The sequence below is a fragment of the Rhea americana genome, unplaced genomic scaffold (genome assembly GCF_003343005.1).
Source record: "Rhea americana isolate MKP2758 unplaced genomic scaffold, rheAme1 scaffold_313, whole genome shotgun sequence".
In the NCBI taxonomy this organism is placed as follows: domain Eukaryota; kingdom Metazoa; phylum Chordata; class Aves; order Rheiformes; family Rheidae; genus Rhea; species Rhea americana.
In genome coordinates, this window is record NW_028186439.1 from 270,261 (window position 1) to 293,050 (window position 22,790).

The 22,790-nt window shown below is 47.2% G+C and overlaps 1 protein-coding gene across 1 annotated transcript; it reads right to left on the reverse strand.

Annotated features, from left to right (window-relative positions):
• Positions 1–2,986: 2,986 nt before the first annotated feature.
• SCTR (secretin receptor) lies at positions 2,987–21,977 on the reverse strand. Its single transcript, XM_085310223.1, has 13 exons — positions 21,918–21,977; positions 18,789–18,915; positions 15,605–15,715; positions 11,526–11,629; positions 11,118–11,215; positions 10,008–10,140; positions 7,939–8,092; positions 7,789–7,849; positions 7,142–7,211; positions 4,681–4,772; positions 4,446–4,584; positions 4,190–4,231; positions 2,987–3,163 (listed from the first exon to the last, which is right to left on the reverse strand). Exons 1-13 carry the CDS (start codon positions 21,960–21,962, stop codon positions 2,987–2,989), a joined length of 1,353 nt encoding a protein of 450 aa, XP_085166349.1. The 5' UTR covers positions 21,963–21,977.
• Positions 21,978–22,790: the final 813 nt, after the last annotated feature.

Here is a 22,790-nt window from a genome sequence, read left to right on the forward strand (position 1 = left end):
TTACAGTACCTTGGTAGGCTGTTCTTTGAGGAACCCCTCCCCCAGCCGGGTGCTGAGCTGTTTCTTGCTTCTGTAATTTGGGGGAAGGTGACTATGGCCTTGCCTGTCGCCTTTCCTGGAAACTGTGGTAAGAAGCAGCTTCTAACCCACCGGCTTGAGCTTGCAAGTGCAAGGAGGGCCTCTGTGCTGGGTGAAAGACYGGTCTGTCCTGGGCAGCAGGATGGTCAGGCTCCTTCTTGTGGCTTCCCCTGATTGCCAGCCATGGATCCACCTCCTGTGAATGGGCACAGGCCCCTTTTGAACCCATTTATTTCAATGGTGGTAAAGAGCTTCACAATATAACTTTTGACAGTGTAACATTGCTTTTGGCTTCTGGCAGTTCARCTGGGAGTTTTCTTGTTGCTGTGTTGGGAGAAAAATTCATTGATCACTTCCTCTTGAATTCAGCCTTGCGTCTTAGACTGCTGACGTTAGGGCTGCGGATGTGGCTGGCCTGGAGAGCTGCAACTGGCCCCTTCAGTGACCTGGAGCAAATATCCAGGGACTGTCACGAGTGTAGCACCAGTGTTGCTGAACAGTGACAAGCAACCTGTCTGAAACAGGGTGCAGAAGTCCTGTCTACTAGGAACAAATGCCTCCTGTTCCTGAAATAAGGAGCAAGTATGATGAAGGGGAAAGTCAGTGAACTCCACATGTGGAGTTCATGTTGAGCTTTTTTTGTCCCATAGCACCTATAGGTATTTCCAGGCTGTGTTTTGCACTTGTTCCTGGCTCCTACTCTTTGCATTGCTCTAAGATTTACTTCTCTGTTGTTCTCCATCTGCTTAAAAGCATGTCAGAGAGACTATAGAGGTCCTGGAGTTAAGCAGCTTTTAATCACAGAACTATGCTCAGCAGGGAAGACTGCTTCTGCACAACCTATACGGGGCCAGCYGACGGCCAGGGCGACCAGCGGAGACTCAGCTCGTCGGACAACCCAGGCCAGCACTCGCTGCCTGGGCAGTAAATGCCTGAACAGGTAAGGTGGGATCTGGGGACGCTTTCCTTGCTTTCAGGCGGGTCAAGCACAATCAAAATGACCCTCTAAGCCAATAGTTTATGCTTGAACATTGATTAAAAAAAAAAGAAAGAAAGAAAATCAAGAGCTTTTTATTTCAGAGCGTATGGTCYCCCCACTTGCCCGGGATTTCTGTACAAACAGGCACCGCGCTCTGCCCGGGCTGCACCCAGCCGTGGGCTGCCAGGCGCAGCCCTGCACCACGCTCCCAGACTAAGCTCTTCCCCGGGTTTGTGCAACAGCAGATAATTGCATCAGGCCTACTTAATTACACCTTATTGGATCTCTTCATCTATGTTTCTTCATTAATGCAGTAAGAAGGCACCTGTGTTTAAAACAAGCAGCTGCTTTGGCTTACTGGTAAATGTTTAATTCTCAGACAGGGAGCAGATGTACTGTTTCCCTGCTCTTGTTAGTCATCTTCTAGCTTTCATAGGCCAGAGGGAAAATCAGGCTGATGACCGTATCTTTTTGGAAGCATCTGACTTGCTAAATACCTTGGGCCCGAGTGACCTCCTCAGAAGCTGGGAGGATCTGCAAGCAGCAAGAGTTTTTATCCAGACTTGAGAAAAAGCAGGTCGGGGGAAGAAGAAATTATTTTTTCCTGCCCTTAAACTTGCAGTTTAAAACCTGGCTGATCACAGCAGTCAACATCTGCTCCTGGGCAGGTGRTTTAACTTTGAAGGCATCCTTTAAATTTTTCTACATGCTTTACTTCTGGTAAAACAGCAGAACTATGCTGAGGAGCTCTATGAGCGTGTTGAGCGGTTCGGGCAGTGGCTGGGGAACGCCGTCTGGCCGGCGCTTCGGCGCAGGGCGCCAGTTCTGCCAGCGCTTCGTGGGGGAGCGGGAGGGAGCAGCGTGATAAAACCCGCTTTCTTTCTGTTCGCTCCTCAAGAAAGCCAGGCAGGCATTGCCTCAACTGGGGAAATAAAGATACAGAATTAAGTACTAGATTTGATTGCTTTTGCTGGCTGAACTTGTTTATCCTGTTGCAGCTCAAACCAGGAGAATTTGCTTAACAATCCTATCCTTAAAAACCTAAAGCTGTAGTAGAAGCTGTAGCAGAAGCTCAAATACCTTGTGACAGGGTACTACCACGTACTCGAGAGAGATTTTTGCCTGCCAATATAGCAGTGTTTTTCACAAGACACTTTCAACCATCCAGTTCAATTCAGGTTTAAATGTCCCAAGGGCTTTCAGTGTTTTCCCTTCAAAGACTAGCTGGACAAATCTCAGAAATACAAACAAAATAGTGAAGCGTCGTCTTACCAGGGTTTTCTTGGCCACCTTTGGAATTTGCTATAATGGCTCTTTTACTATTTCAAAAACTGATACAAATCCAAATTAGACCACTGTTATTTCTGCGGTCTCTGCCGTTAGAGCAGGCGAGGGGGGAAGAAAACTTTCTGAGCTGGCCGTTGCCCCCGGAGCCCAGACTCGCAGCCGGGGAGGAGGGAGCTCGGCCGGGCCTCCGCCGCCACAGCAGCCAGGTTTTGAATCTCGGTAAATTTTAGGGCCGCGTTAAAGTTTGGCACGTAACCTTCATCTTGCAAAGCTGAATATCCTCCCAGCTTCAACAGAAGAAGAAATACAAAACATCTTAAAAAATCACACGCACGGCTTAGCCTGAAACAAGCTGGAAGGGAGCCACGCGAAAAATGAAAGGTAGAAACAGCAGCTTGAAAATATTGGTGTGGAAAAAAACACAAACGACTGCAGCCAGAAACCCAAAGACGAGCAAAATATTTTGGCCCATTTTGCTCTGCAAAATAACTCTGGAGCTGCACAGGATACGGATGAACAGATGTGCTTCAAGAGCAGCTGATCTCCGGCCAAGTTCTGCTCTCGGATACGTGCCCGAGCGTCCCAGCGCAGCTCGCGGGACGCGTCGGAGGACGGCRGCGTCCTCGGAGCGCGCGGCGGCCGCTACAGCGCGCTCGCCCTCCGGACGGCCGCTCTCCCGCGCTCCGGCGGGCTGGACCTCGCCGCGTGCATCACTTGAGTCAAGCTGCTTCCCCCGCTGGTGGCCGAGGTGCTCAGCTGCTGCCGCAAGTGCTTGCTCAGGTGCCACTGCCTCCATTTGCGCTGCACTTCCAGCTGAACCTGGGTAGAAAGGTCGYAAAATACTTAGCGAGCTGATCTTGGAGCCCCGCAACGCAGCGCGCAGTCCAAGGGGAAGAGGAGAGGCGGCTACCTTTGCCAAAGTTTGGGTTTATATACTTAATCCCTAGTTTGAGGGCTGAGGGTAGGGCCAGGCTCTTGTCACTTCTGGTCATACTGTTGTTACACACTTCTCAGTTGACTTGGTTTTCCAATTAGAAGTGTTAATTGATGTTGAAACTGCTCACAGAGACTAGCTGGCCTTTGGAAGTGTCTGGTTAAGATTTTTCCAGGATTTTTATTTTATTTATAAATATAGCACTTCCTGACACTACAGATTTTCTGTTCAAAGCAACTTTTTTTTTTGAAACTCTCTTTTCATATGTTCAAGCACCATTCAGAGTATCTCAAACCCACCTCCATTTCAAAGTAACTTTTTCTTCTAGTCTTTAGGCACTAACATTTTTCTTTTCCTTCCAACYCAAAAATCTCAGGGTATCGCAGGGCTGGAAAATGTTTCCCCCCTCYTATAGCAGCAGCATTTCAGAACACCAGTTCTAGCCCAGGCCTCTGGGTGAGCGGGTTATCATGGGACAAGCATGGAAACGGTCCCTGTCCCAAGGATTTACATGATAAATCCCAATGAACCGGACTCCATGGAGCTTTTGATAAATTCCCATTCCCAGGGTCAGAGAAAACAGACATGGGATGAGAGCTAATAGCATCATATGCAGAACATGTCTCTGACTTTCAGTGTGACTGTGTGCGGGAGGCTAATCCTGCTCCCCATTCCCAGAAAGAAACAACACCATCTGATTGAGCAGAGGGCTGAAATCATGGAGAGACAAAGTTTGCATTTGGCATACAGTGATTTAGGCTTGCCAGGTCTGGGAGGAATTTCAGGAGTGACGATGAGCTGGGGAGCAAACTGGCAGATAGAGCACAGGGTAATTCACTGGAGAACATATCCCATGGACTACTGACGCATGCTTGAGCAATAAAAGAGCATGTTCTGTGCACAAAACTCACCTCACCATTAAGAAAACAATAAAGTACAGCCACGATAAAACCCTGCAAGACATAAATATATACGTACATATATATACATATATACATATATATATATATATAAAATGGTCATAGATTTAGAATTGCAGTTGTGATTTTTAAATTAAGCTAAGACATTGCAAAGGAGATTGAACAGCTTGTTTTTGCTGTTGTAACTCTGTTGTGTGAGGTATGAATGAGGCTCTTATTTTCAGAAAAGAGTACTGTCAGATATTACCTGGAATGATCCAAGAGCTAATTCAAAAAACAGCTGAATTTCCATCATGCCACTACTTGCATCTTCAGGAAAAAAAGCAAAGACSATGTAGTGAACCCCAAAGAGCGGGATGAGGAGGAGCGTTGACTTTGCAAGTCTCCTGCGAATGGAAACACAGGGAAAAGCTGCTGCACAACGGGGCGAGAGGAACTGAGATGAGCTCCTGCTGTGCAAAGGCACGGTGCAAAGGACGTACTTGTACTGGTTGATATCACCGCTCCTTCCTTCAGGTGAGCTGAGCTTCCTCAGCAAAATTCTTAAAATGTTGATGAAAAGAATGAAGTTAATCTGCAAAGGAAAAGAAAGAAAGGAAGGGGGGGAACAGCAGRAACCAAAAGGAAGAGTAAGAGCGCGTGGAGCAGCGAGGCAGCTGGTGCCAGCAACGCAGCCAGCCGCTGCGGTTCAGGCAGGGGCCGCGCTCCCGCGCCGGCGTGCCGCGGCCCTCGTCGCAGGACCCGCCGATCTGGGGGCTGCCGCTGGCTGCAGGGACCCGGCGCCAYGGGCTGCCGGCAAAGGAGAAGGCACCAGCGCTGCCTCTTGCTAACAGAGATGGTTGCAAGTTTTGTGTGTTCCCTGTTGAAAGAAGCACTGTGTTGCTGGATGAAGGCTAGGTAGTTAAAAATGACAAGGGACAAGGGTTTAAATAGTTCTTCCTTTTCTGGTTTCCCCTCTCTAGGGGTGGAAAACAGATAAAAATATCGATCTGCTTCTGGGCTGGGGAGCAGGTGAGGCTAGAGCTGCTTCTGCCCATTTGACCTCCCAGGCAAAGTGCAGGAGTATCCGGAGCCAGGCTGCGGGCACCCTTCTCGCTAAAGCGGCTCAAGCACGGAGGAAGAGAGGCTGAACTGCACACCTGAGCAGCCTTTCGCAAGGGCTTGCACCACGCCGGCTTTTAACTCTTCCCTGGGCGTGCTCGGCGGTGCCACCGTGACGGCGCGGTGCTGAGCTGCAGGCCTGCGCCTATCGGAGAAGGACGCCAAGGCCGTGGGTTTCCCTGAGCTAAGTGAGTCTAGGGAGGAACACGAAGGAAGGACAGTAAATATTTTGGGTTTGGGGGAAGGTTTGAGGATTCTGGGTTTTTAACCCAGCAGTCAGGCATGACCAGTGGAGGCAGCACTGGGCGTCTTGCTGCTGAAGGRAACTCTTGGGAAGGAGGGAGGGTGGGATTCCTGCTGGGACGAATTGGCCGTGGGCACAACAGCGGGGAAGGTTAGCCAGGGAAGGTTAGTCCGAGAGCACAAAAGAGTTTATCAGTTTGCATTTTCTGCCCTTTGAACTGCTAAGGATTACGTGCTGTAAGGAATAAAGAGATAAGATCTCAACTCTGCAAGTTTTAACTGTTTGTTTGTCTTTGTGGCTATGGGCTTGAGAAGAGCCTTTTTCAGCAGAAGAGGCAGATTTATGCAGCCTGCTCCTGCCTTGAGTAGTTAAGCTAGATGTAATCAGTATTTTGAGGGAATTTAGAAAGGGATAGAGGGTGGCCCTTGAAAGATGCTTTAAGATTGTGGTTTTCATCTTGCAGAACTTCCAGGTCTGACTGGAATTTAAATATTGCTGACTGGCTCCTAGAGCATAAGGGTTGTTTCGTTAAGAGAAATAAACACTGTGATCCCATGACCTTGATTCTGAATCACTTGTGTGATTGTCTTCTGCTTATCTCAGCGGAGATGAAGGTCTGCATGGTGGTAAATGGGAGCAGAACTTCAATGCAACATCTCTGCTGTTTGGGTTACCAAGAGAGCCTGCAACGGTTATGGTTGTGATTTATGTTTTTCAAATACAGCAGCTCCTCCTGGCTACAAGAAAACCTCCATGAATTCTTGCATGTTCTCACTGGGGGTGTCAGCAGGTTAGTAGAGCATAACTAGCAGGTGGCATGTTTCTGCACCGGGGCTTTGGATGGATCRTTGCAGGGAGGTCTACCCCAGAGCATCACACCTGGGCAAAACAACTGTCATCAGGGACAGGCTTCAGCCCCTTCCTACCTAAGGCTATAAAAATGAGCAACAACAAAAGCTCAAATCACTGGGGTTGAGTGTTATTTCTTTATAATTCTTTACTATTCTTTACATCGCTACTGCCTCGTGTTGAGGAGGTTCACCTTGAATTCCTCTGCCTATGGCTCATTTCAGCGAGCAATGCTTTATAGCATAATTGCAATCCACTAACACACGGGGCTCGAAGCCCCTGTGCTGCTTTCAGTTCTGCAATCAAAAACTAATGGTTGTATAAGTCTGGTAGGTTTTGGCTTTGCTGAGAGAGGCAGTGACTGGGAGACACAAAGGCTTTTGTGCTGAAATACTGAAACCTGCAGCCATTTGTTTCTCTTCCGGAGACTTCCCTGAAACAGTCCAAAACAAGCTTCTACAGGCCAGCTCCGATCCTATGAAATCAACAGGATGTAGAAACCTGATCTTCTCCAGACTCTAGCTTCTTGGGAGGATGCGCTAGCTTTCCTTGTGAACTTAGCCCCGGGGCATTACTTACTGACTAAATCCTGCTGAGCAAAAGTTGCTTAAGCAGTAATTTGTGTGTCGTACCAGCTCGGCCTAAGATCACTTCATTAACACACTTCTAAAGCATGTTGAGTAGATGATCTCTGCCTTTGCCGTATTTGAAAATACAGTTTGAATGTGCTTATCCCAGAAAAGACTTACAAAAATAGACAAAACTACAGGGCCTCTAATGATCCACCAGGTATTGGCATTAGTGTTAATGTCCCAGCACCTGTAAAAACAGAAGGGAAGGTGCATTCAGTTATCAAAACACTGGCATCTTTTCAAAGGGTTTAATCTGTTTGGCACTTCAGGCAGGACTTGATTCCTTCTTTTACAAAACTAATTGCCTGTTCCCACTCAGCTAGTACAACATTTCAATAAAACTATGAAAGAAAACTGTCAACCTGCACTGAACAAAACTGTATCCTGCCTTCAAAGTACCACCGGTTCTCAAAAGTTTGGAAGGGAGGGGTGAAAGGAGCAAAGTTGCACTGATCACAGAGTCAAATGCGGATGTTGAAACAGTCATGGGCTAAATTCATACTTGGAGACCATCTCCCATCCACGAAAATGCTACAGGGATTTGAGATTCTTCTTCAGATTGGCCAGCTGGACCTAYGTTCCCCACCAGCATGGGGATCTGCCCACACTGGGACCCAGGTTTGCAGCCCAGTTAAACGGCATTTGGTTTGCTCGGCAACCAGCAATTACAAATGAGCAGGAAACCCACAGAGCAGACCGCAAGTGCGTGGTGGGGCTACGCACTCCTGCATGGAGCACAACCCTCCCTCCTCTGACCAGCTTACCCTGTATTTTCGTGGAGCTGCCTAGCCATGGCCCATGCYGCAACAAACACGGTTGGAGTACCTGCAGTTGGAAAAGCTAGTTACTGTTCCATAAATCCATCCCAAAAGTACAATCCAATAATTATTCTTACTGAAAGGAGACCATCGTACCCCATCCAAGGGCGATGAACCACCAGAGGAACTTCCTTTCTGAGAAGAAAGAAATGACCAGGAGAGCGTGGAGGTACAGCCCCTCCACAAGAAGCCAGCTGTAGTTAGCCATGATGCAATACTGAAAGAAGACCATCGTGAGTTTACATCCGGCCTGAGGAAACAGAGTAGAATTAACTTGTGCTTCTGTTTCCATCTATTTTCTTACAGAGAGATGATGGTCAATAAGTCTTGGCAAATAGCAATTTTATGACAATTGGGGGACTAAGTTGGTGACAGGAGAGCAGAGTGATCTCATAGCTGCAGTASCACCCTGGATTTGGTCACAGATCAAGCATCTTGATCGTATTAGTTGGAATTGGGCCCTCAAGGACATAGAGGCAAAAATATAGACTGTGTAAATACCAAAGGTGGGTACCAGAGCTGGCAGGGGTGAGTACATTAATCAGCTGTTTCACTAACAAAAGCTGAATGTGTCAAGAATACATGGGCCTGGGTTACTCTCTCATTTACAAGAGTTTTACTATCACTACCTTATTAGTATCAGTAGCATTAATATAAGCTTAGTGGAGCATGTGAAATGTATTTTGCAGATTTTTTTCCTAAGAAGAATGATTGACAAAAACAAAATTATAATTCCCTCCAAACTTCTTCTTTGGTAACAAAACATCAGCAAAACTGGGGTAAAAGAGCCCTTTTCTATTTTGTGCCTTCCTCCCTGCCTAATTCTTGTCTTTGGTTTTAGAACACTGAACATGGCTTCCAGTCCCCTCCCTAACATTTTCAAGGTATTTTGCCACCAATAGAAAGAAAAAGGAAAAATTCCTTCAAAATCTAGGAGGTTTCTTTTCCACGCTCTGTATCTTACTATTAGCTCTCAAATTGTAGTATGTCAGCAATGTTTTACCTGTTTTACCTGACTTTCCCTGCAAGCCCTATCTACCAGGACCTATCAACCATTTGAGAATCCCCACCCCACTGGCATATCCTATGTACACAGAAATATCTGAGCTGCTCGGGCTGTTGGATGCGAGGAAAGCCTGGGCAAAGGTAGTAAAATCCTTCCAGATGCAACACTAGCTGGAAGAAGATGCAAAGGTGGGAAAAGGCCAGTGGCTGCCTGGGTTACACCATGTCCCCCCGCAGTGGTGCCTAAGCCTGGTGAGTGCACRACTGACTTCACAGCGCAATGACTATCACAACTTGCCCGGCTTGGCCACAGTACATGGGGAGGATCCGGTGGCCCTGTGGGGCTGGCAGGGGCTTTAGCTCCCCCCGCTTGTGGCAGATTTGTGGAGGGAGGCTGGATGAGCATGGGACATGCTCTTTGGGAGACATCGCTCCCTCCAGAAGTGGCTGGCAGTAATGTGGGGTTGGGATGGGAGCTGCAGCAGTGAAGACCCACGATATGGGAGATTCAACATCCAGATCGAAACACTCGCATTTAGGTGGCTCTTCGTTAAGGTGCTGGCCTCCCGCTGCCTTCTGCAGAGTTCTGGTCAATGCGCTCAAGCCAGTGAACACAGATGTCCACTTCAAACTGAACTGGATGCACTCTCTGCTCCAATGACTGTAATGGGAAGGTAGATACCTGCACACAGGCATCCACACCAGGGGAAGGTCTGTGCCTGGTTTTTTGTGTGCCTAGGATGCTCCAGGCATGTCTTCTTTCACTTCCTCACACCTCCCCTCATCCATGCAGACCCCCCAGCTCCCACACCAACAGGGAAATCTTCAACACTTCAATCTGCATGTCAGAGAGTGACATCATGGTGGAGCTCAAGCAACTCGTGACCACAGGGAGCCAGCATGTGTCACCAAGCACTTCTGGCTGCCTGGGAGAGAAGCTTCAAGACCCAGGTCTGATCCAAGCATGTGAAAGATCCACGTGGACAAACCAACGCACAGGGCAAAGTGGCAGGGAAGGGACAGGGCATACCTTTCCTCTCCCATAACCTGTTATGTCAAACAGAGAGCTAGCATGGAAGTTTCCTTCCCCGCACTCTAACCACAGCTTGAATCCTGCCAGAAAAGTGAGGTGCAGAGGAAGTTGGAAGTGAGAGGATTACCGTGTACACCCCACAGTAATTTGTGTCCTCGGAGGAAAACAGAACGGCGTCCTTGATGAAGTTTGATGAGGCTCGCAGGATGAACGACATGAACAGATGCATGTGGATGTAGTTCCTTGTACAGCGAAGTCTTCTGTGCCAAGAAAGAGAGAGAGCCTATGAAGTTATATTCCTAGAAAAAAGCAGACAGCCTGTTGCTGTAAACATCAGGTTTCAGTGCTTACTAATGTTGAACTGACACAGTAAGACCATTCAGTTTTCCTGCCTAAAAGAGGAAGAGTAATTAATTTCTAAAGAGGGGTGCCCTAGAGAAGACCTTAAAAAGCTAAAGTTACATCTGCTCCACTTAGCTACTAAAAAAACCCCGTGATGTTGCCAGAAAATTTGAGAATTCACACTGATATGYTTGGTCTAGCTTTCCCCCTTCAATTCTGAAGCATCATGAAGCCAAACAGCTGCTAGTTATCCAGWGCTGCGTGAATTTCTTTGGTTCATTTGCATGGTACACTTAGGCCTGCAACATTTTTTGTATTATTTCCCCAAAATTATCTGTGTCTGAAGGACTTCCRGGCTCAAGACTAATTTGCAAAGTAGTTAAAGTTCCTCTGACTGGAGGATCTYCCCTGGTATTTAGTGTAAGGGAAAATCATTTCACTGAATAAGCAGACAAGTGCAAATTCCAGGTTGTAAGGGCGCATGGAGCTAATCTGCTTTCAGTCACACTGCTGTAAACCTGCAACATCTTCACAAAAGTCAATGCAGTGCCACTAAGAGCAGTTTTAGCCACAGTTTACAGTGGAGAAAAGAACAGCAGGCAGACTGGGGGGGGATATTCTGCCCACAGGGACGATGAAATCAGGGAAAAATCTCAGCAGGGAGGTAGTGCAAACTCCACCCTGTGAAATAGGCTCAGCTAGATCTTGTAAAACATGGGAGATCACAATATGAGGAATAGCCTTGCCACTTGCTGGGAGACAGGCTCAGAGATGATTCCCAGCAMTGATTTCTTTGAAATCTATCAGTAATACTTTAATTTTAACTTGTCCTGAAAGCCAACTGTGTCAGCCAGGAGTGATCAGAGGCCCTGACCAAATGCTTGTTTCTCCTCACCTGAAAGAGGCCAGGATCACTAAAGCTATCGACAGTGTCACAAGGGAGGTGCAGTATCCAACCGTGTACATGGTCTTCAGAGTTATGAAATAGGAATGCTGCAGAGGAACATACATTCACATTTTTATCTTTGACTATCTAGCAAAAATAATCCCATACCAAGAGAAGGGTGCTCCTTACTATTTTACAAATGAATTATCTCGTAAAAACAGCTGCTTTGCTTTTGCCCTGGAGCWACCCATTCTGACCTTTTGGAAGCATTTACGCTGAAGAACACCTATACTCACAGCCCCACCTGGTTGTCCTCCTTCAATCATGACATTATTCAATCTCTCTTTAACAGTTTGATAACATCCCTCCCTCCAGGCCCTGGAGCAAGGATCTACAGTCGCAGGCACTCAAACTCACTCTTGCCTCGTTCGCAGTGTCATCTACGTTGTAACCACAGGCGATATCAGGTCTTGGATATGGGGCTGACCARCCCTCACTAGTACAGTTCCGATAGACAAAACCTGCATGGTAACAACAAAAAAAAGGACAGAACCAGGTGTAATCCTTTCCAATTGCATGGTTTTTCTCCTCAGTGGAGGGGTGTTGCAGGAGCAGAAGGAGTGTTTCCCCCCGAGGCGATGCACACCCCATAACTGGAAGTGAAATGCAGCTGAGTAAGTTATGTTGGTATTTGTCCAGTGTACTTGTGTGGGTCGTACTATTGTTTGCCATCTCAGGAATGACTGTGATGGATGTGTTTTTATTAATTGCAACATAAATAACACTGTTCAGTACATCTGGTGTTTTTTGGCCGGTGCTCCAAGATCAGCAAACACGTGACTTGGTGAATCACAGACTGTGACTCTAGGCAAACCTGACACTCTCTTGAACGTCCTCCTCACTCAGGTATCAGTACTGTGGTTTGTCRTAGTCTGAAGATAACACAAATCGTTAGCTGGTCAGCAGCCAGTGTGCTGGACACCACGGTGCTGCAGGCACTCTACTATCACCGAGTGATTTCTCATTGCTTCATTGGTTTTGTACTTAAAAGGTACAGCTTTTTGGTGTGGTTTAAATGAAAAACTAAAATTCTGGCCTCCACAGCCAGGTCTGGACAACACTTTGATTTCCTTGCTTACTGGCAAATTAAAGGTTAGCATGGGATTCACCTCACTAAGGTGAGACTTTCAAAAAGTAAATTCTTGGGTAAAGTGGGTCAGTTTGTCCAACTCACTTCTCTCTATATGATACCAGGGAACCTTAGCTCACTCTTAGATGTCTGACTTTTAGACCCCTGAAGCTGAGTGAGATGGGTCCCCGCCAAGTTGCTCAGGCTTAAATATGACAGGTTTGAACATGTCCACATTCATGTTAGGTGTTAATAGTGGAAGAAAACTTACAGCCTGACTGGGAGAAAATGACCTTAACAGGCTTATAGGTTATGGGTGAAGGGAAGAGAAACTTTTGCCAAGAAATAAACCCACCRCCTACTGTCCTAATCACACCTGCCTGTGTAGGAGTCACCCTTTGAAAATACGGAGTGAAATCCTGGCTCTGCTGCAGTGATGGCAATAGCAGTGAGGCCTTGGAGAAGGCCAGGAATCAGCAGCTCTAAGCTGAAGTCTTCCCAGAAAGCACCACAAGGAGAGATCTGTCTTTGCATGCACGCTCAGCTGCAAACGCAGGGACTCTGCGGCATCCTGTTCCTGCAAATAATCCCCGCAGTGCTGAGGGACCAGAGAGGCGTACGCAGTGCCGCGTTCGGCGCTGGTTTATACTCTTTGGAGCCCTGCTGGTACTGTCAGGATGGAGTCAGGACTCCTGCTACCTCTGGGCTAGTTCTGGTGACCTGACAGCATGTCTGCACTTGATTTGGACTCACCTCTGAWAAAAAGGCAAGGCACAACAAACATGCTGTGATCTCCAAGGAGGATGAGCTCTGGGTGTGCCAGTGTCAGGCTATTTTTCTGATGCTTTTATGAACATCTTGTTCCAGCTTAGCATCCCTGAAAGGGCCAGGATTGTTTTTTGAACCATGTTTTCCATACCCTGCTGCAGCACGGCAATAACACAAGGAAGAGACAAAGCTGACCCATTGTCACCCCTTCTCCAGCCTGCCTGGCATCCAGCAGGGAAYGGCGTGGTGGCAAATCCTCCGCTTCAGCTTCAGCCAAAGACACACTTAGAGCAGAGTGCAGGAYGTGTAAACATGCCTGTAACTTGAACTTGTCTAAGAGTGTCAAAGAGGACCAGAGAAGATAAGGGAGATGAGGTGAAGCTGTGCGTTGGTGCGTGCCTGCACCTGCACTACAGGCAAAGCACAGGAGACCGCACGGTGTGCGGCACTCGGGCACGAGCACAATTTCAACAGTGCTGGTTGCTACGGCCAATGTACAGGCTGGGGCAACCCGTGACACGCTCTGCTTGGAGCAGCTGCACAGCCTACAGCCCATCTGGTGGTCGGTACCCCAGGTTTGTGGGTGCCCCAGAGGCTTTCAGAGCTGCCCAGGCAAGGGGGATGCACAGCAGCAGTGGACTGAGGCCATCTGAGGTGGCCTTCTCATCCCCACGGCTACCACACCTTTCCTCATCTCATGTCCAAGACAGGTCTGGGTACAGCACCGTTCAGACCGATCCGGCTCCAGCTTATTTTTTTTTTCTTTGGGCCATTATGTGGGAAGGGGCCAGGCAGTCTGGGCAGCACATGCTAGTATAGATTTCAGCCCAAAGCACAACAGCCTTGACACCAGAGGTTGGGCTCAGCCCTATCTGCATCCCTTAACATATGGGTCTTTGCCATTTGTGGCTGCACATCTTTGTAAGTGGCAAGGAAAGAAAACTTTTGCTTTTCTTTCAAGCAAACAAATCTTTTTTTCCCGTCAAATTGCTTAAAAGAGGGCAGGGACTGTAGCAGAAATTAAATGCACGACTCACAAGCTAGCCACAGTATAAAATCAGCGGAGAATGTGACCGTGAGAATGAGAAGAAACTATTGTTGACTTTGACCCAAAATGCCAGATGCAGAGACTGAAATACAATGTAAATGCCAGCGGACCATGTCTTGGGTTTCTGGTTTGATCGCTTGTCACGGCTTATTGGAAGCGGCTCAGCTCTCGACTGCTCGATAAGGGAGGGCAGCTGAAGTTTAAAGCTGTTAGGCTGTCTCTCTCGACGATAATGCAGAGCACGCTGGATGTCTAATGATGACCTTTGGATGAGCAAATTGCTGTTTTCCTCCGCGGACGGTGCTTTTGCAAGGGCGCGCTGGCCGCTTGGCCGGCCGGAGGCAGCGAGCTGGTCCCTCTAGCGGCTGCACCAGCCCGGACGCCTTTAACCAACAGCGTTATTATGCGTTTAAGGCCCAACGCTCAGGACTTGCAAGGACACGCCACAGAGATGGCTTTGAGCGTGGCTTTGTATATTTTATCCTCTATCTTTGCACCAGATTATATTTTTCAACAGGCAGCTAGTGTTTGTGTGTATCTACAGTAGCATAGTATGTCTTTTAAACTGAATGCTCCGTGTCTGATTTTGAAGAGCCCTAAATACTTCTCTTACTTATCTAATCTTTATTAGACAAGCTAATACTTTGTCTTCTGATCCTCCCTCCCTAAGAAGAAGCTGGCTGCTTTTCTGGATGCACTGGCCTCATTAATCCATGCTCTATATCCAAAGAACGCAGAACCCTCTTCTGACTTGAATCATTAACTCACTAAAGAGAAAAGTAAGCACATTGCTCAGGTGTTGTTAAAAAATAGAAATTAACAGAAAGCAGGCAGAAATTCTTACTTAGTAGTTCATGATTACTGTACTACATTAGGAATAAATTTCACTTAATTTCCAGCTTAGGAAACTCACTGAACGGACAGCAAACTTTGCCCAAGCCCATCTCTTTCTGAATAAGCAGTTCAGTGAGCCACAGGGCTAATGCAAGCGGATTTCCCGCAGATTTGTGCCTCTCCTTCGTGCTGGATCTGCCACAGCTAARGGATGAAAACCCTCCCGCAGATTTTCTCCTGATGGAGGCACAAAAGGGATCTTTGCCCCCTACCTGACCACCTATTTTGCCAAAAACTTGTAAGACTTAACTCTGTGTAAACTTTTACCCCTTGTCAAGCTCTTCTGAAAGCAACCTCTGGCTCATTAGAAGGAGAAAGACAGACAGAAATGCAGAAACACAGAGCCTGAGTGAAAAAACTCTTTCCCCTAAGAAACCACGCTAAAAAAGCTGCTTTTTAGGATAGCACTTACTTCCCACACCTGTCTCAGCCTGGCTAAAAAAAAATGAACTTTAAAACACCTAGCTAGCTTAATTCCAGGATCTCCTTCTTTTAGCTTAGTGTTGTGAAAGGAGCTGCAAAGGGGCCATCAGGTTTTTTAAAAGAAMCAGGGACAGAATTTCACTTGGAGTTTGGATCTGACAGCAGYATTTTTGTGACTATCACATTTAATAATAATAATAATAAAARGGTAAGAAAAGCAAATTTTAATGTTACCTTTTTTCCCTGTCAGCATYTGGAAGAATTTGGGRCAGTGAGCGTTGATAGTCTGTCCCACCGTGGATGAAGGCCAGCAGCTCATGTTATCCCACATGCCAGCACATCTGCCTAGGAGGCAACAGCAAAACACCACGGAACATCAACCAAGGTCTGAGGAGCTATTGGAACAATGACACTCGCTACTCTGAGAAGCAAGCTGGATGGGAGAGAAGAGGTCCTTTTTGAGACCTCCTGGGGCCTGGATGGGAGAGAATAGATCTGTTGAGACCTGGATGGGAGARAAGTCCTGCTTGCTTCAAACCAAACCCAACAGTTTCAAGGACTGTCCCAGTCCGGTTCTTAACTTCACTGGTCTCCATTAGCTGGATAAAGAGGACCTTGGGCTGTGGTGGGCCTTTCATTAGGGCCCTGGTTACCAGTCTCTCCTCTGATAACTAATCAATGACCATGTAAAGTTGAAAGAAACCGGATGTGCCTGTTTTAGCTCAGATTTCAACCTTTCTAAAACTTCCATTTGGAGTCAGCCTGGTGTTTTCCCTACATAATCCTTGTATAAATACAAAAAGACACAGCTTGACCAAGGGTTTAAGCGGCTTCAGAATGATACTAGAGAAAGAGCAGAGATGTACTGTATTGATGTCACCCTTATACCACCACAAATACTCTTCCACTTCATCATCTCTTTCATTAKGCTAAGACTGTGCTAGAGTGAATAAGACCAATGGATCACTGTGGGCTTGGCCATAGCAGTCAATGGCTTTTCTGCCTCAGGAGAGCAAAATTTTGCTCAGCTCTTCCAGCCTTTGTGACTAGAAAGGGAACACCAGCACAGTTACAGGCCAGGAGAAAACGTGGATTCACTCCCACGTTCTGCAAAATCTGCCTGTGATGTTATTCTTTCCAAGGCTAGCCCTCCAACAGTGAGATGTTCGTGCTGGAGACCATGTCTCGGAGCTGCCATTGAATCTGGAGTACTGCCTTGATCTCTTYGGGTGCAGATATATGGTTTAGCTGTCCTCACTGCACCGTCTCTTGTCCCAAGGCCTCTGGCAGCTGTGAGGCCTGCCAGACACTGCCCAGAATCAACCAGTTTCCCTCATATAAGTGCAGGGGTTGCTTTTATCAAGAATACGTTTRTTCTGATGCCTTCCTGTAGTCAGGGGGAGGGCGGGTGAGTAAGGCTTTTGTGATTGAGCTCTTGGCTTGACTTTCCTGTCTTCTGCTGCTACCTGCAGCACATCAGGGTGCTGATGACCAACGGAGCACAGTACAACTGCAAGCTCAGCTTCAGCATCTTGCTCAGCTACATGAAGCTGGCATGGATGAATCTAGGCTTTGGGGGTGTTAATAGGGAAGCTGATACCCCTTCTATCAACCCAGGACCACCCTTAAGCCAGGTCTCAGCATGTGCTGAATGCCTTGGACCCTTGTTGAGAGCCAGCGGAGGAAGTGCTGAGCACCCTCCTCATATGCTTTGTGCTTCGCAAGACCAGGTTCCATCAGTCTGACAAATATATTTACATTTCCAGAAACATATCAATTTCTTCCTGCACAACAGTAATAGGACCTGGAAATATGGAGGTTTTTCACAGCCAATGTGTCTCAGCTCTGGTGCCCTCCCTATGCTAGTGTTTATCTGACTTGGTAACCATTTATTTCAAAGCAATATAGTTTAACCGCAAACAAAACATCGCCTTGGGTGATATTTATGCCTAGCTCTGGTGTAGTGTTTGGCTTCTCAGACCTTCATGCCAACAGCACTGGCAGAAAGCCCCCGAATTAGACTCGATACACAGAAAACCCTGGCAAAATTATGATGTTGGGGTGGGAAGATGTGCACCCTGATCCTGCTTATTTTCCTGGGATTTTGCTGCTGCAGGAAGGTTTGTTTGCATAGCTACAGAGGTGGCTAGGGGCTCAGCCAGCTTCTTCCCCTCGCTCTGGCCACTTTCAGCTTAAAGCTGGTTGCTGCGATTGTAGTCCTGATCTCACAGTGCTGTGTCGTGTTTGGTCCAATTTATGGAACTAATAGAGCAATGTTGATGTCGGTTGGAAATGCTTTCTCAAGGAAAGCCCGATATGTTTAAAGCCTTTTCCATAGATTTGAGGAAAGAGGCACAGAGGGTAGGGTCCTCCTATGTTAAATTTTCTAGTAACAAAGTTACTTCAGCAGAATTTTTGAGATTTGCATCCAAGTTAAAACTAGATTAAGTCTCCACTGAGGGCTGCTATTTGACTGACATGAAGTGAGACCATCTACAAAATGGTGCTGCCTGCAAATGCTAGTGCTTGTTCCCCCCGGTGAGGTTTAGCTTACACATATCTTCAGTGCCCTGACACAGAGGAAAGGCAGAGTTCAACATCACGCCTGTGTCAGGGCATCAGAGCGGGAAAAACTGCTGGGTTGTCAAACTGCATCACTGCCTGAAACCACCCTCCTCCTCGGTGAAGGGCAATAGAGAAAGAAACAAGCAATATTGATTTATTCCTGTAATCAAACTGCTCATATGCGAAGAGACAGATCTGAATTCTGCAATGTCTGTCAACCTGCAGTGGCAAACCATCCAGCCTGCAAGGCTCGGGGAGAAAACACAGATAGGAAACTGCTCGGCATGCTAAGAAAGCAGGCAATATATCTTCACTCTGAGTCCTGCCCTCGGGCCAGGTCCTGGTGAAATGTCTCTGTCTTCCACTCTCTCCGCCGGAGAGGAAGGCTTCGCAAGCAGGCGGAAGCTGCACATCTCGCTCCCTGCGGCAGCTGGTCTCTGCAGGGATGCCCTGCACTCAGCATCTCTTACGGGAGCTCCTTGCCCTTCCACGCTGGCCAGGACATGGAAGGGTCCATAAAGACCCTGCCTGCGGGGGCTAACACTCAGTTCACGGAGAAGCTACTGTCGCTCTTCTGTGCTCTCCAGTGGTGACAACTGCAGTCAAGCAGCTGCATTAGAAGGTGCGTGCAAGAGTTAAAAGATACATATGGCTCAATTATTTGCTGTCACAGGAAGGTCAAAATACTGCTTTTAGAGCTTTATAACAGATCTTACCTGTTTTACTGCTCCTAAGGGAGAGATTCATGCATGCTGCATGCCTCCGATGGGAAGGCATGTGGGGATATCAGATCTTGAAGCCACCCAGTTCACTTAAGACCAGTTTTTACCTTGCACATTCATTCGCCCTTTACCTGAACCCGTGATCAGATCATTTTCAGATGTCCTGTTCTTTGCTTCCAGGGAGAGAATCTCAGCACAGTTTTCTTCCTCCTTTTTCAGGACGCTCAGAAGGTCACAGACAGGCGGGACAGCTCTGATCTGCAAATTTTAAAAGTAGTGGAGTCACTTTTTCTCTTAAAACTTATGCTCCCCCCCCACACACAGGATTTGCCTTTCTTACACTCACATTCTCCATGTAATCTTGTCAGCTGAGTATGGGCAAAATTTCCTTGGAATACACTTACTTTTCCAAATTGAACCCCTCTTTTTTTTTGCTGTAGTAGTAGGCAAGCACAGACTGAGTTACTGCCTTCTCCCATTTGCTGATATTCTATTGAGAGAAACAAGTCTGTTAGCTTGCTCAGTACAGCACATGACMCAGATGCTGCTCCCAAAGACTGCAAAAGCATCCAGGGCCCCGCTGGGCTCTCCTAGGGCAATAGCAAACAAATCGTTCACCTCCAGCACTCTTAAACCATAAAACCAGCAAGTTATGCAAACCTGGCCCAAAAATCTCCACTGGTTGCAGACCACCAAAATCTAGTTTGCTGCAACGGATCAGGAAGCCACAGGAGCCAGCGTGAAAGCAGAAGCTYGCTGAGATTTTTGCAAGAAAACTAATGGTAAGATTGGTCCTAAGTACATTTACTCACCTTTGTGTCTTTCTCCATCCTCCTTCCTCACAAGGCACGGGAAAAATGTTAGTCTTAACTCAGCCCTGATGTAGCAATTAAATATGCAGTTTATATTATGTGTAACTAGACCAAAATTAATGTACAAAACAGTTAACGACCATTARAATGGCATACATTAAAAATCACTGCAAAATGATTTGTAGGACAAGGTCCTAGTGGTTAAGTCTTGCAGTGTTTATACTGATGACACGTTCCTCCAGCACCTGGGGTATTTCAACTTGCAAGCAATATACAGGGAAAAATACCTTCATTATTTTTCCAGTTTCCATAACTTGTGACAATACAAGTACTAGATGCCACCAGGTTTCCATTATAATAAATWAGTTAATTTCTCCCTCATTAGCAACAAAAAAAATCTTTATAAACTCCCACTAAGGAGTATATATGTACATATATATACACATACACACACATGTAAAAGATTAAAGGCAAGTAGAGTGAATTATTTGAAAAGTATCAGATGGAAATTTTTCATATATATATGTTATAAGAAGTTACCATGACAGAGTCATATTAATACTCAACCTAATAAATCTTGTGAAAATTGTGACCACTTTCAGATTGGATTTAGGAGAGAATAGTCACTGAGAACTTTGCAGTGAGGACTAGTAACTTCTCTACGATTGAGCCCGTAAAGATGGATTAACTTTTAGCCTAGCAGACGTGAATGATTAAAATCCCACTCATTTCAGCTGGAAGTATGCTGCAGTCTATATTTCTGAGCAAAGTCTGATCTTTCCCTGAGTATTGTTTATCACTCTCAGTTGTTACATATTTCATTACCAGCAGTAAATGGGATTTAATACATTTTTCAGAACTGATAAACAAATGCAACAGTTAGATCTCAAATTTCTAAAAGTTACACTGAAAATATTTTTTTAAAAATAGTCTTGAGCATTTGAAGTGGCTGAGAAAACTGCTTTGGCGTGCGTGTGGGTTGTTCAGGATGATGCTGAACATCCGTAAATACAAATGTTAGCAATCACATCACTAATGATCTCAGATGCAGGAGAATTTGTCACCTTAAAGAAGCATATATATCTTGTGGACACCATTTGCTTTGAAGAACTGAAGGTCCCGAGAAAGATTCGGTTTTGAAAAGATTTAGGAAGTCTACTTTGTTCCTTCACTTGGCGAACGGCGAGATCGCCGCCGCTCTCTGGCAACAGACACGCGAGCGAGAGGATTTTGTGCTCGGGGCAAGCAGGAGCTGCCGGCTGCCGGTGGGAAATGGGCACTCATGTCAAAAYCATTCCAAGCAGGAATAGTTGCATGGATATGTCCCGAGTGCGTAGAAATCTGCCATTCAAGGTATTGGTAACAAGAGCCACCTACATGTTTTAACCCGTGCAATGAACGGGTCTCTGTAATATTTGATATAACTGGAACTGGCAGCCACGGAATTCATGGCCATTTTAACTTGGAGGTTGGTGTTTTGATTTTAAGGTGGGGGTTTAACRGAGAACAAAGGCTACCAGAGCACGTGCCATAATTCGAATATGTATTTGAAGGTCTAGGAAAAAACAAGGAGAAGGAGGCCTTCTCAGAGCAGCCCCGAGCRAAGAGATCTGCTCGGACGGTCTGTTGGGCAGCGCCGCGGAACGAGGAAGCAAAATGACGGGAAAAATAGCGCACTGCTTTATTGTGAAAGATGATGAAAAGGAAAAAAAAAAGTTTTCAAAATGCATTCACTGGGCAATCAAAGYACCCAAGCAAAGTTCTTTTTTTTCCCAGAGATTGAATCAAATCCCTACCAGGACAAATAAATTGATTTTCCTAYTAGTTGCAATGGAACAGTGACTCCTTTCACCGACGGAGAGTTTGACCCTCTCCCAGGTTCTCACACCCAAGGTGGACGTATTTCTTGATAATTTTACTTAATGTACATTTTTCAAAATCTAAATAAGCTGACTAGTGCTTAGTGATCACAGCCCAGGTTGCACTATCCTTCCCAACCAGCCTGAGTGCCTGCAACACAGGAGTAGCAGAGTGAGAACCATCTGCTGCATAAATTCCCAGGGGAGTGATGAAGGTAAAGGAAAGGAACCCAAAATCTGTGGCTCAGGCGCCTTTCCACTGCTTCGGTCTGAGTCAAGTGAGGTATTAATGGTGGCAGGCATCTCCAAATGGCATCAGGTCCCACAACCTGCTGCGTAAGAAAAGCAGGTTCATGACACCGCTCTCTTTGAGTAGATGGGGAAACTGAGGCACCAAGAACCTACCACTTGCCAATCAGTGCAGGAAGCAGCAGAAGCACAAATAAAAATAAAAATAAAAATAAAAGATTCTCACCTCATATATAGACCTTTGGAAACAAAGATGCCACCACTTCAGGTAAAGGAGGTGCATTTACTCACGCAGCATGTGATTGCATGCAGTTGGGAATAAACAGCTCTCGGCACCTACCAGGAGGGTTGAAATCCAGAAGATGATCACCCAGATGGTCCACATCGTCAGCCACAGTCTGTCTCCTCGTGCCCCAGAGGCCACCGGGCAGTGTGGCATACGCTCTCCAGAGGACCTCTCCGATTGCTCACTCCATCCCTTTCCCTCCTAGCGTTCTTTCCTTGAAAGCTTTGACCATCCTGAGTCAATGTTTCTCTGCAGCTGCAGAGCCCTAAGGAGCATCAGAGGCGGCAGGACCCCCGCGCCTGGCGCCCGCCCCCCGCCGCGCTCTCCTCCCCCTCCGCGGGAGCCTCCTGTCCCAGACTAATGGCCCCTCTGCCGAGTATGTTCCTGCTGTGGGCTGCGAGCAGCTGTTAATCACTGTTATCACCACGTGTCGTGTCGCTGGGGAACGACCATTCCTCCCGCTCCCACGATAAGGGGCCGCGCCGGGCTCCTGCATGAGATGCCAGCCCCACCGCGGCCGGGGTGATTTCTCACGGGGCGACGGGCACGACCGYGGCGCGCAGACCGGGGTCCCAGCCGGGGAGAAGCGCCCTGCGGGGTTTGAGGAGCGCGATGCAGGCTCTGCACACGCCTCCCGCAGCGAGCACGCGTCCCCGCGCGCCGGCAATCGGGAGGCTGGGGGAGGCGGCGGAGCAGAGCCAGCCACCAGCACCGCCACCCAGCCGGGGCCGAGCAAAGCAGCCGGCACCCACGTCACACCAGAATCGGGGGAAGACCTCAGAGAAAAGGCAAAAGAGGATCTGCTCTTCTCACCCCTGCCAGAAAAGACTCCAAGTGCTCCCTGGACTCCATTCTCTCACCCACCATCCAGGGACATGGCCAAGCTGCGTGTGGTTCGGATGCTACAGGTTGCAAGYTGCCATCGCG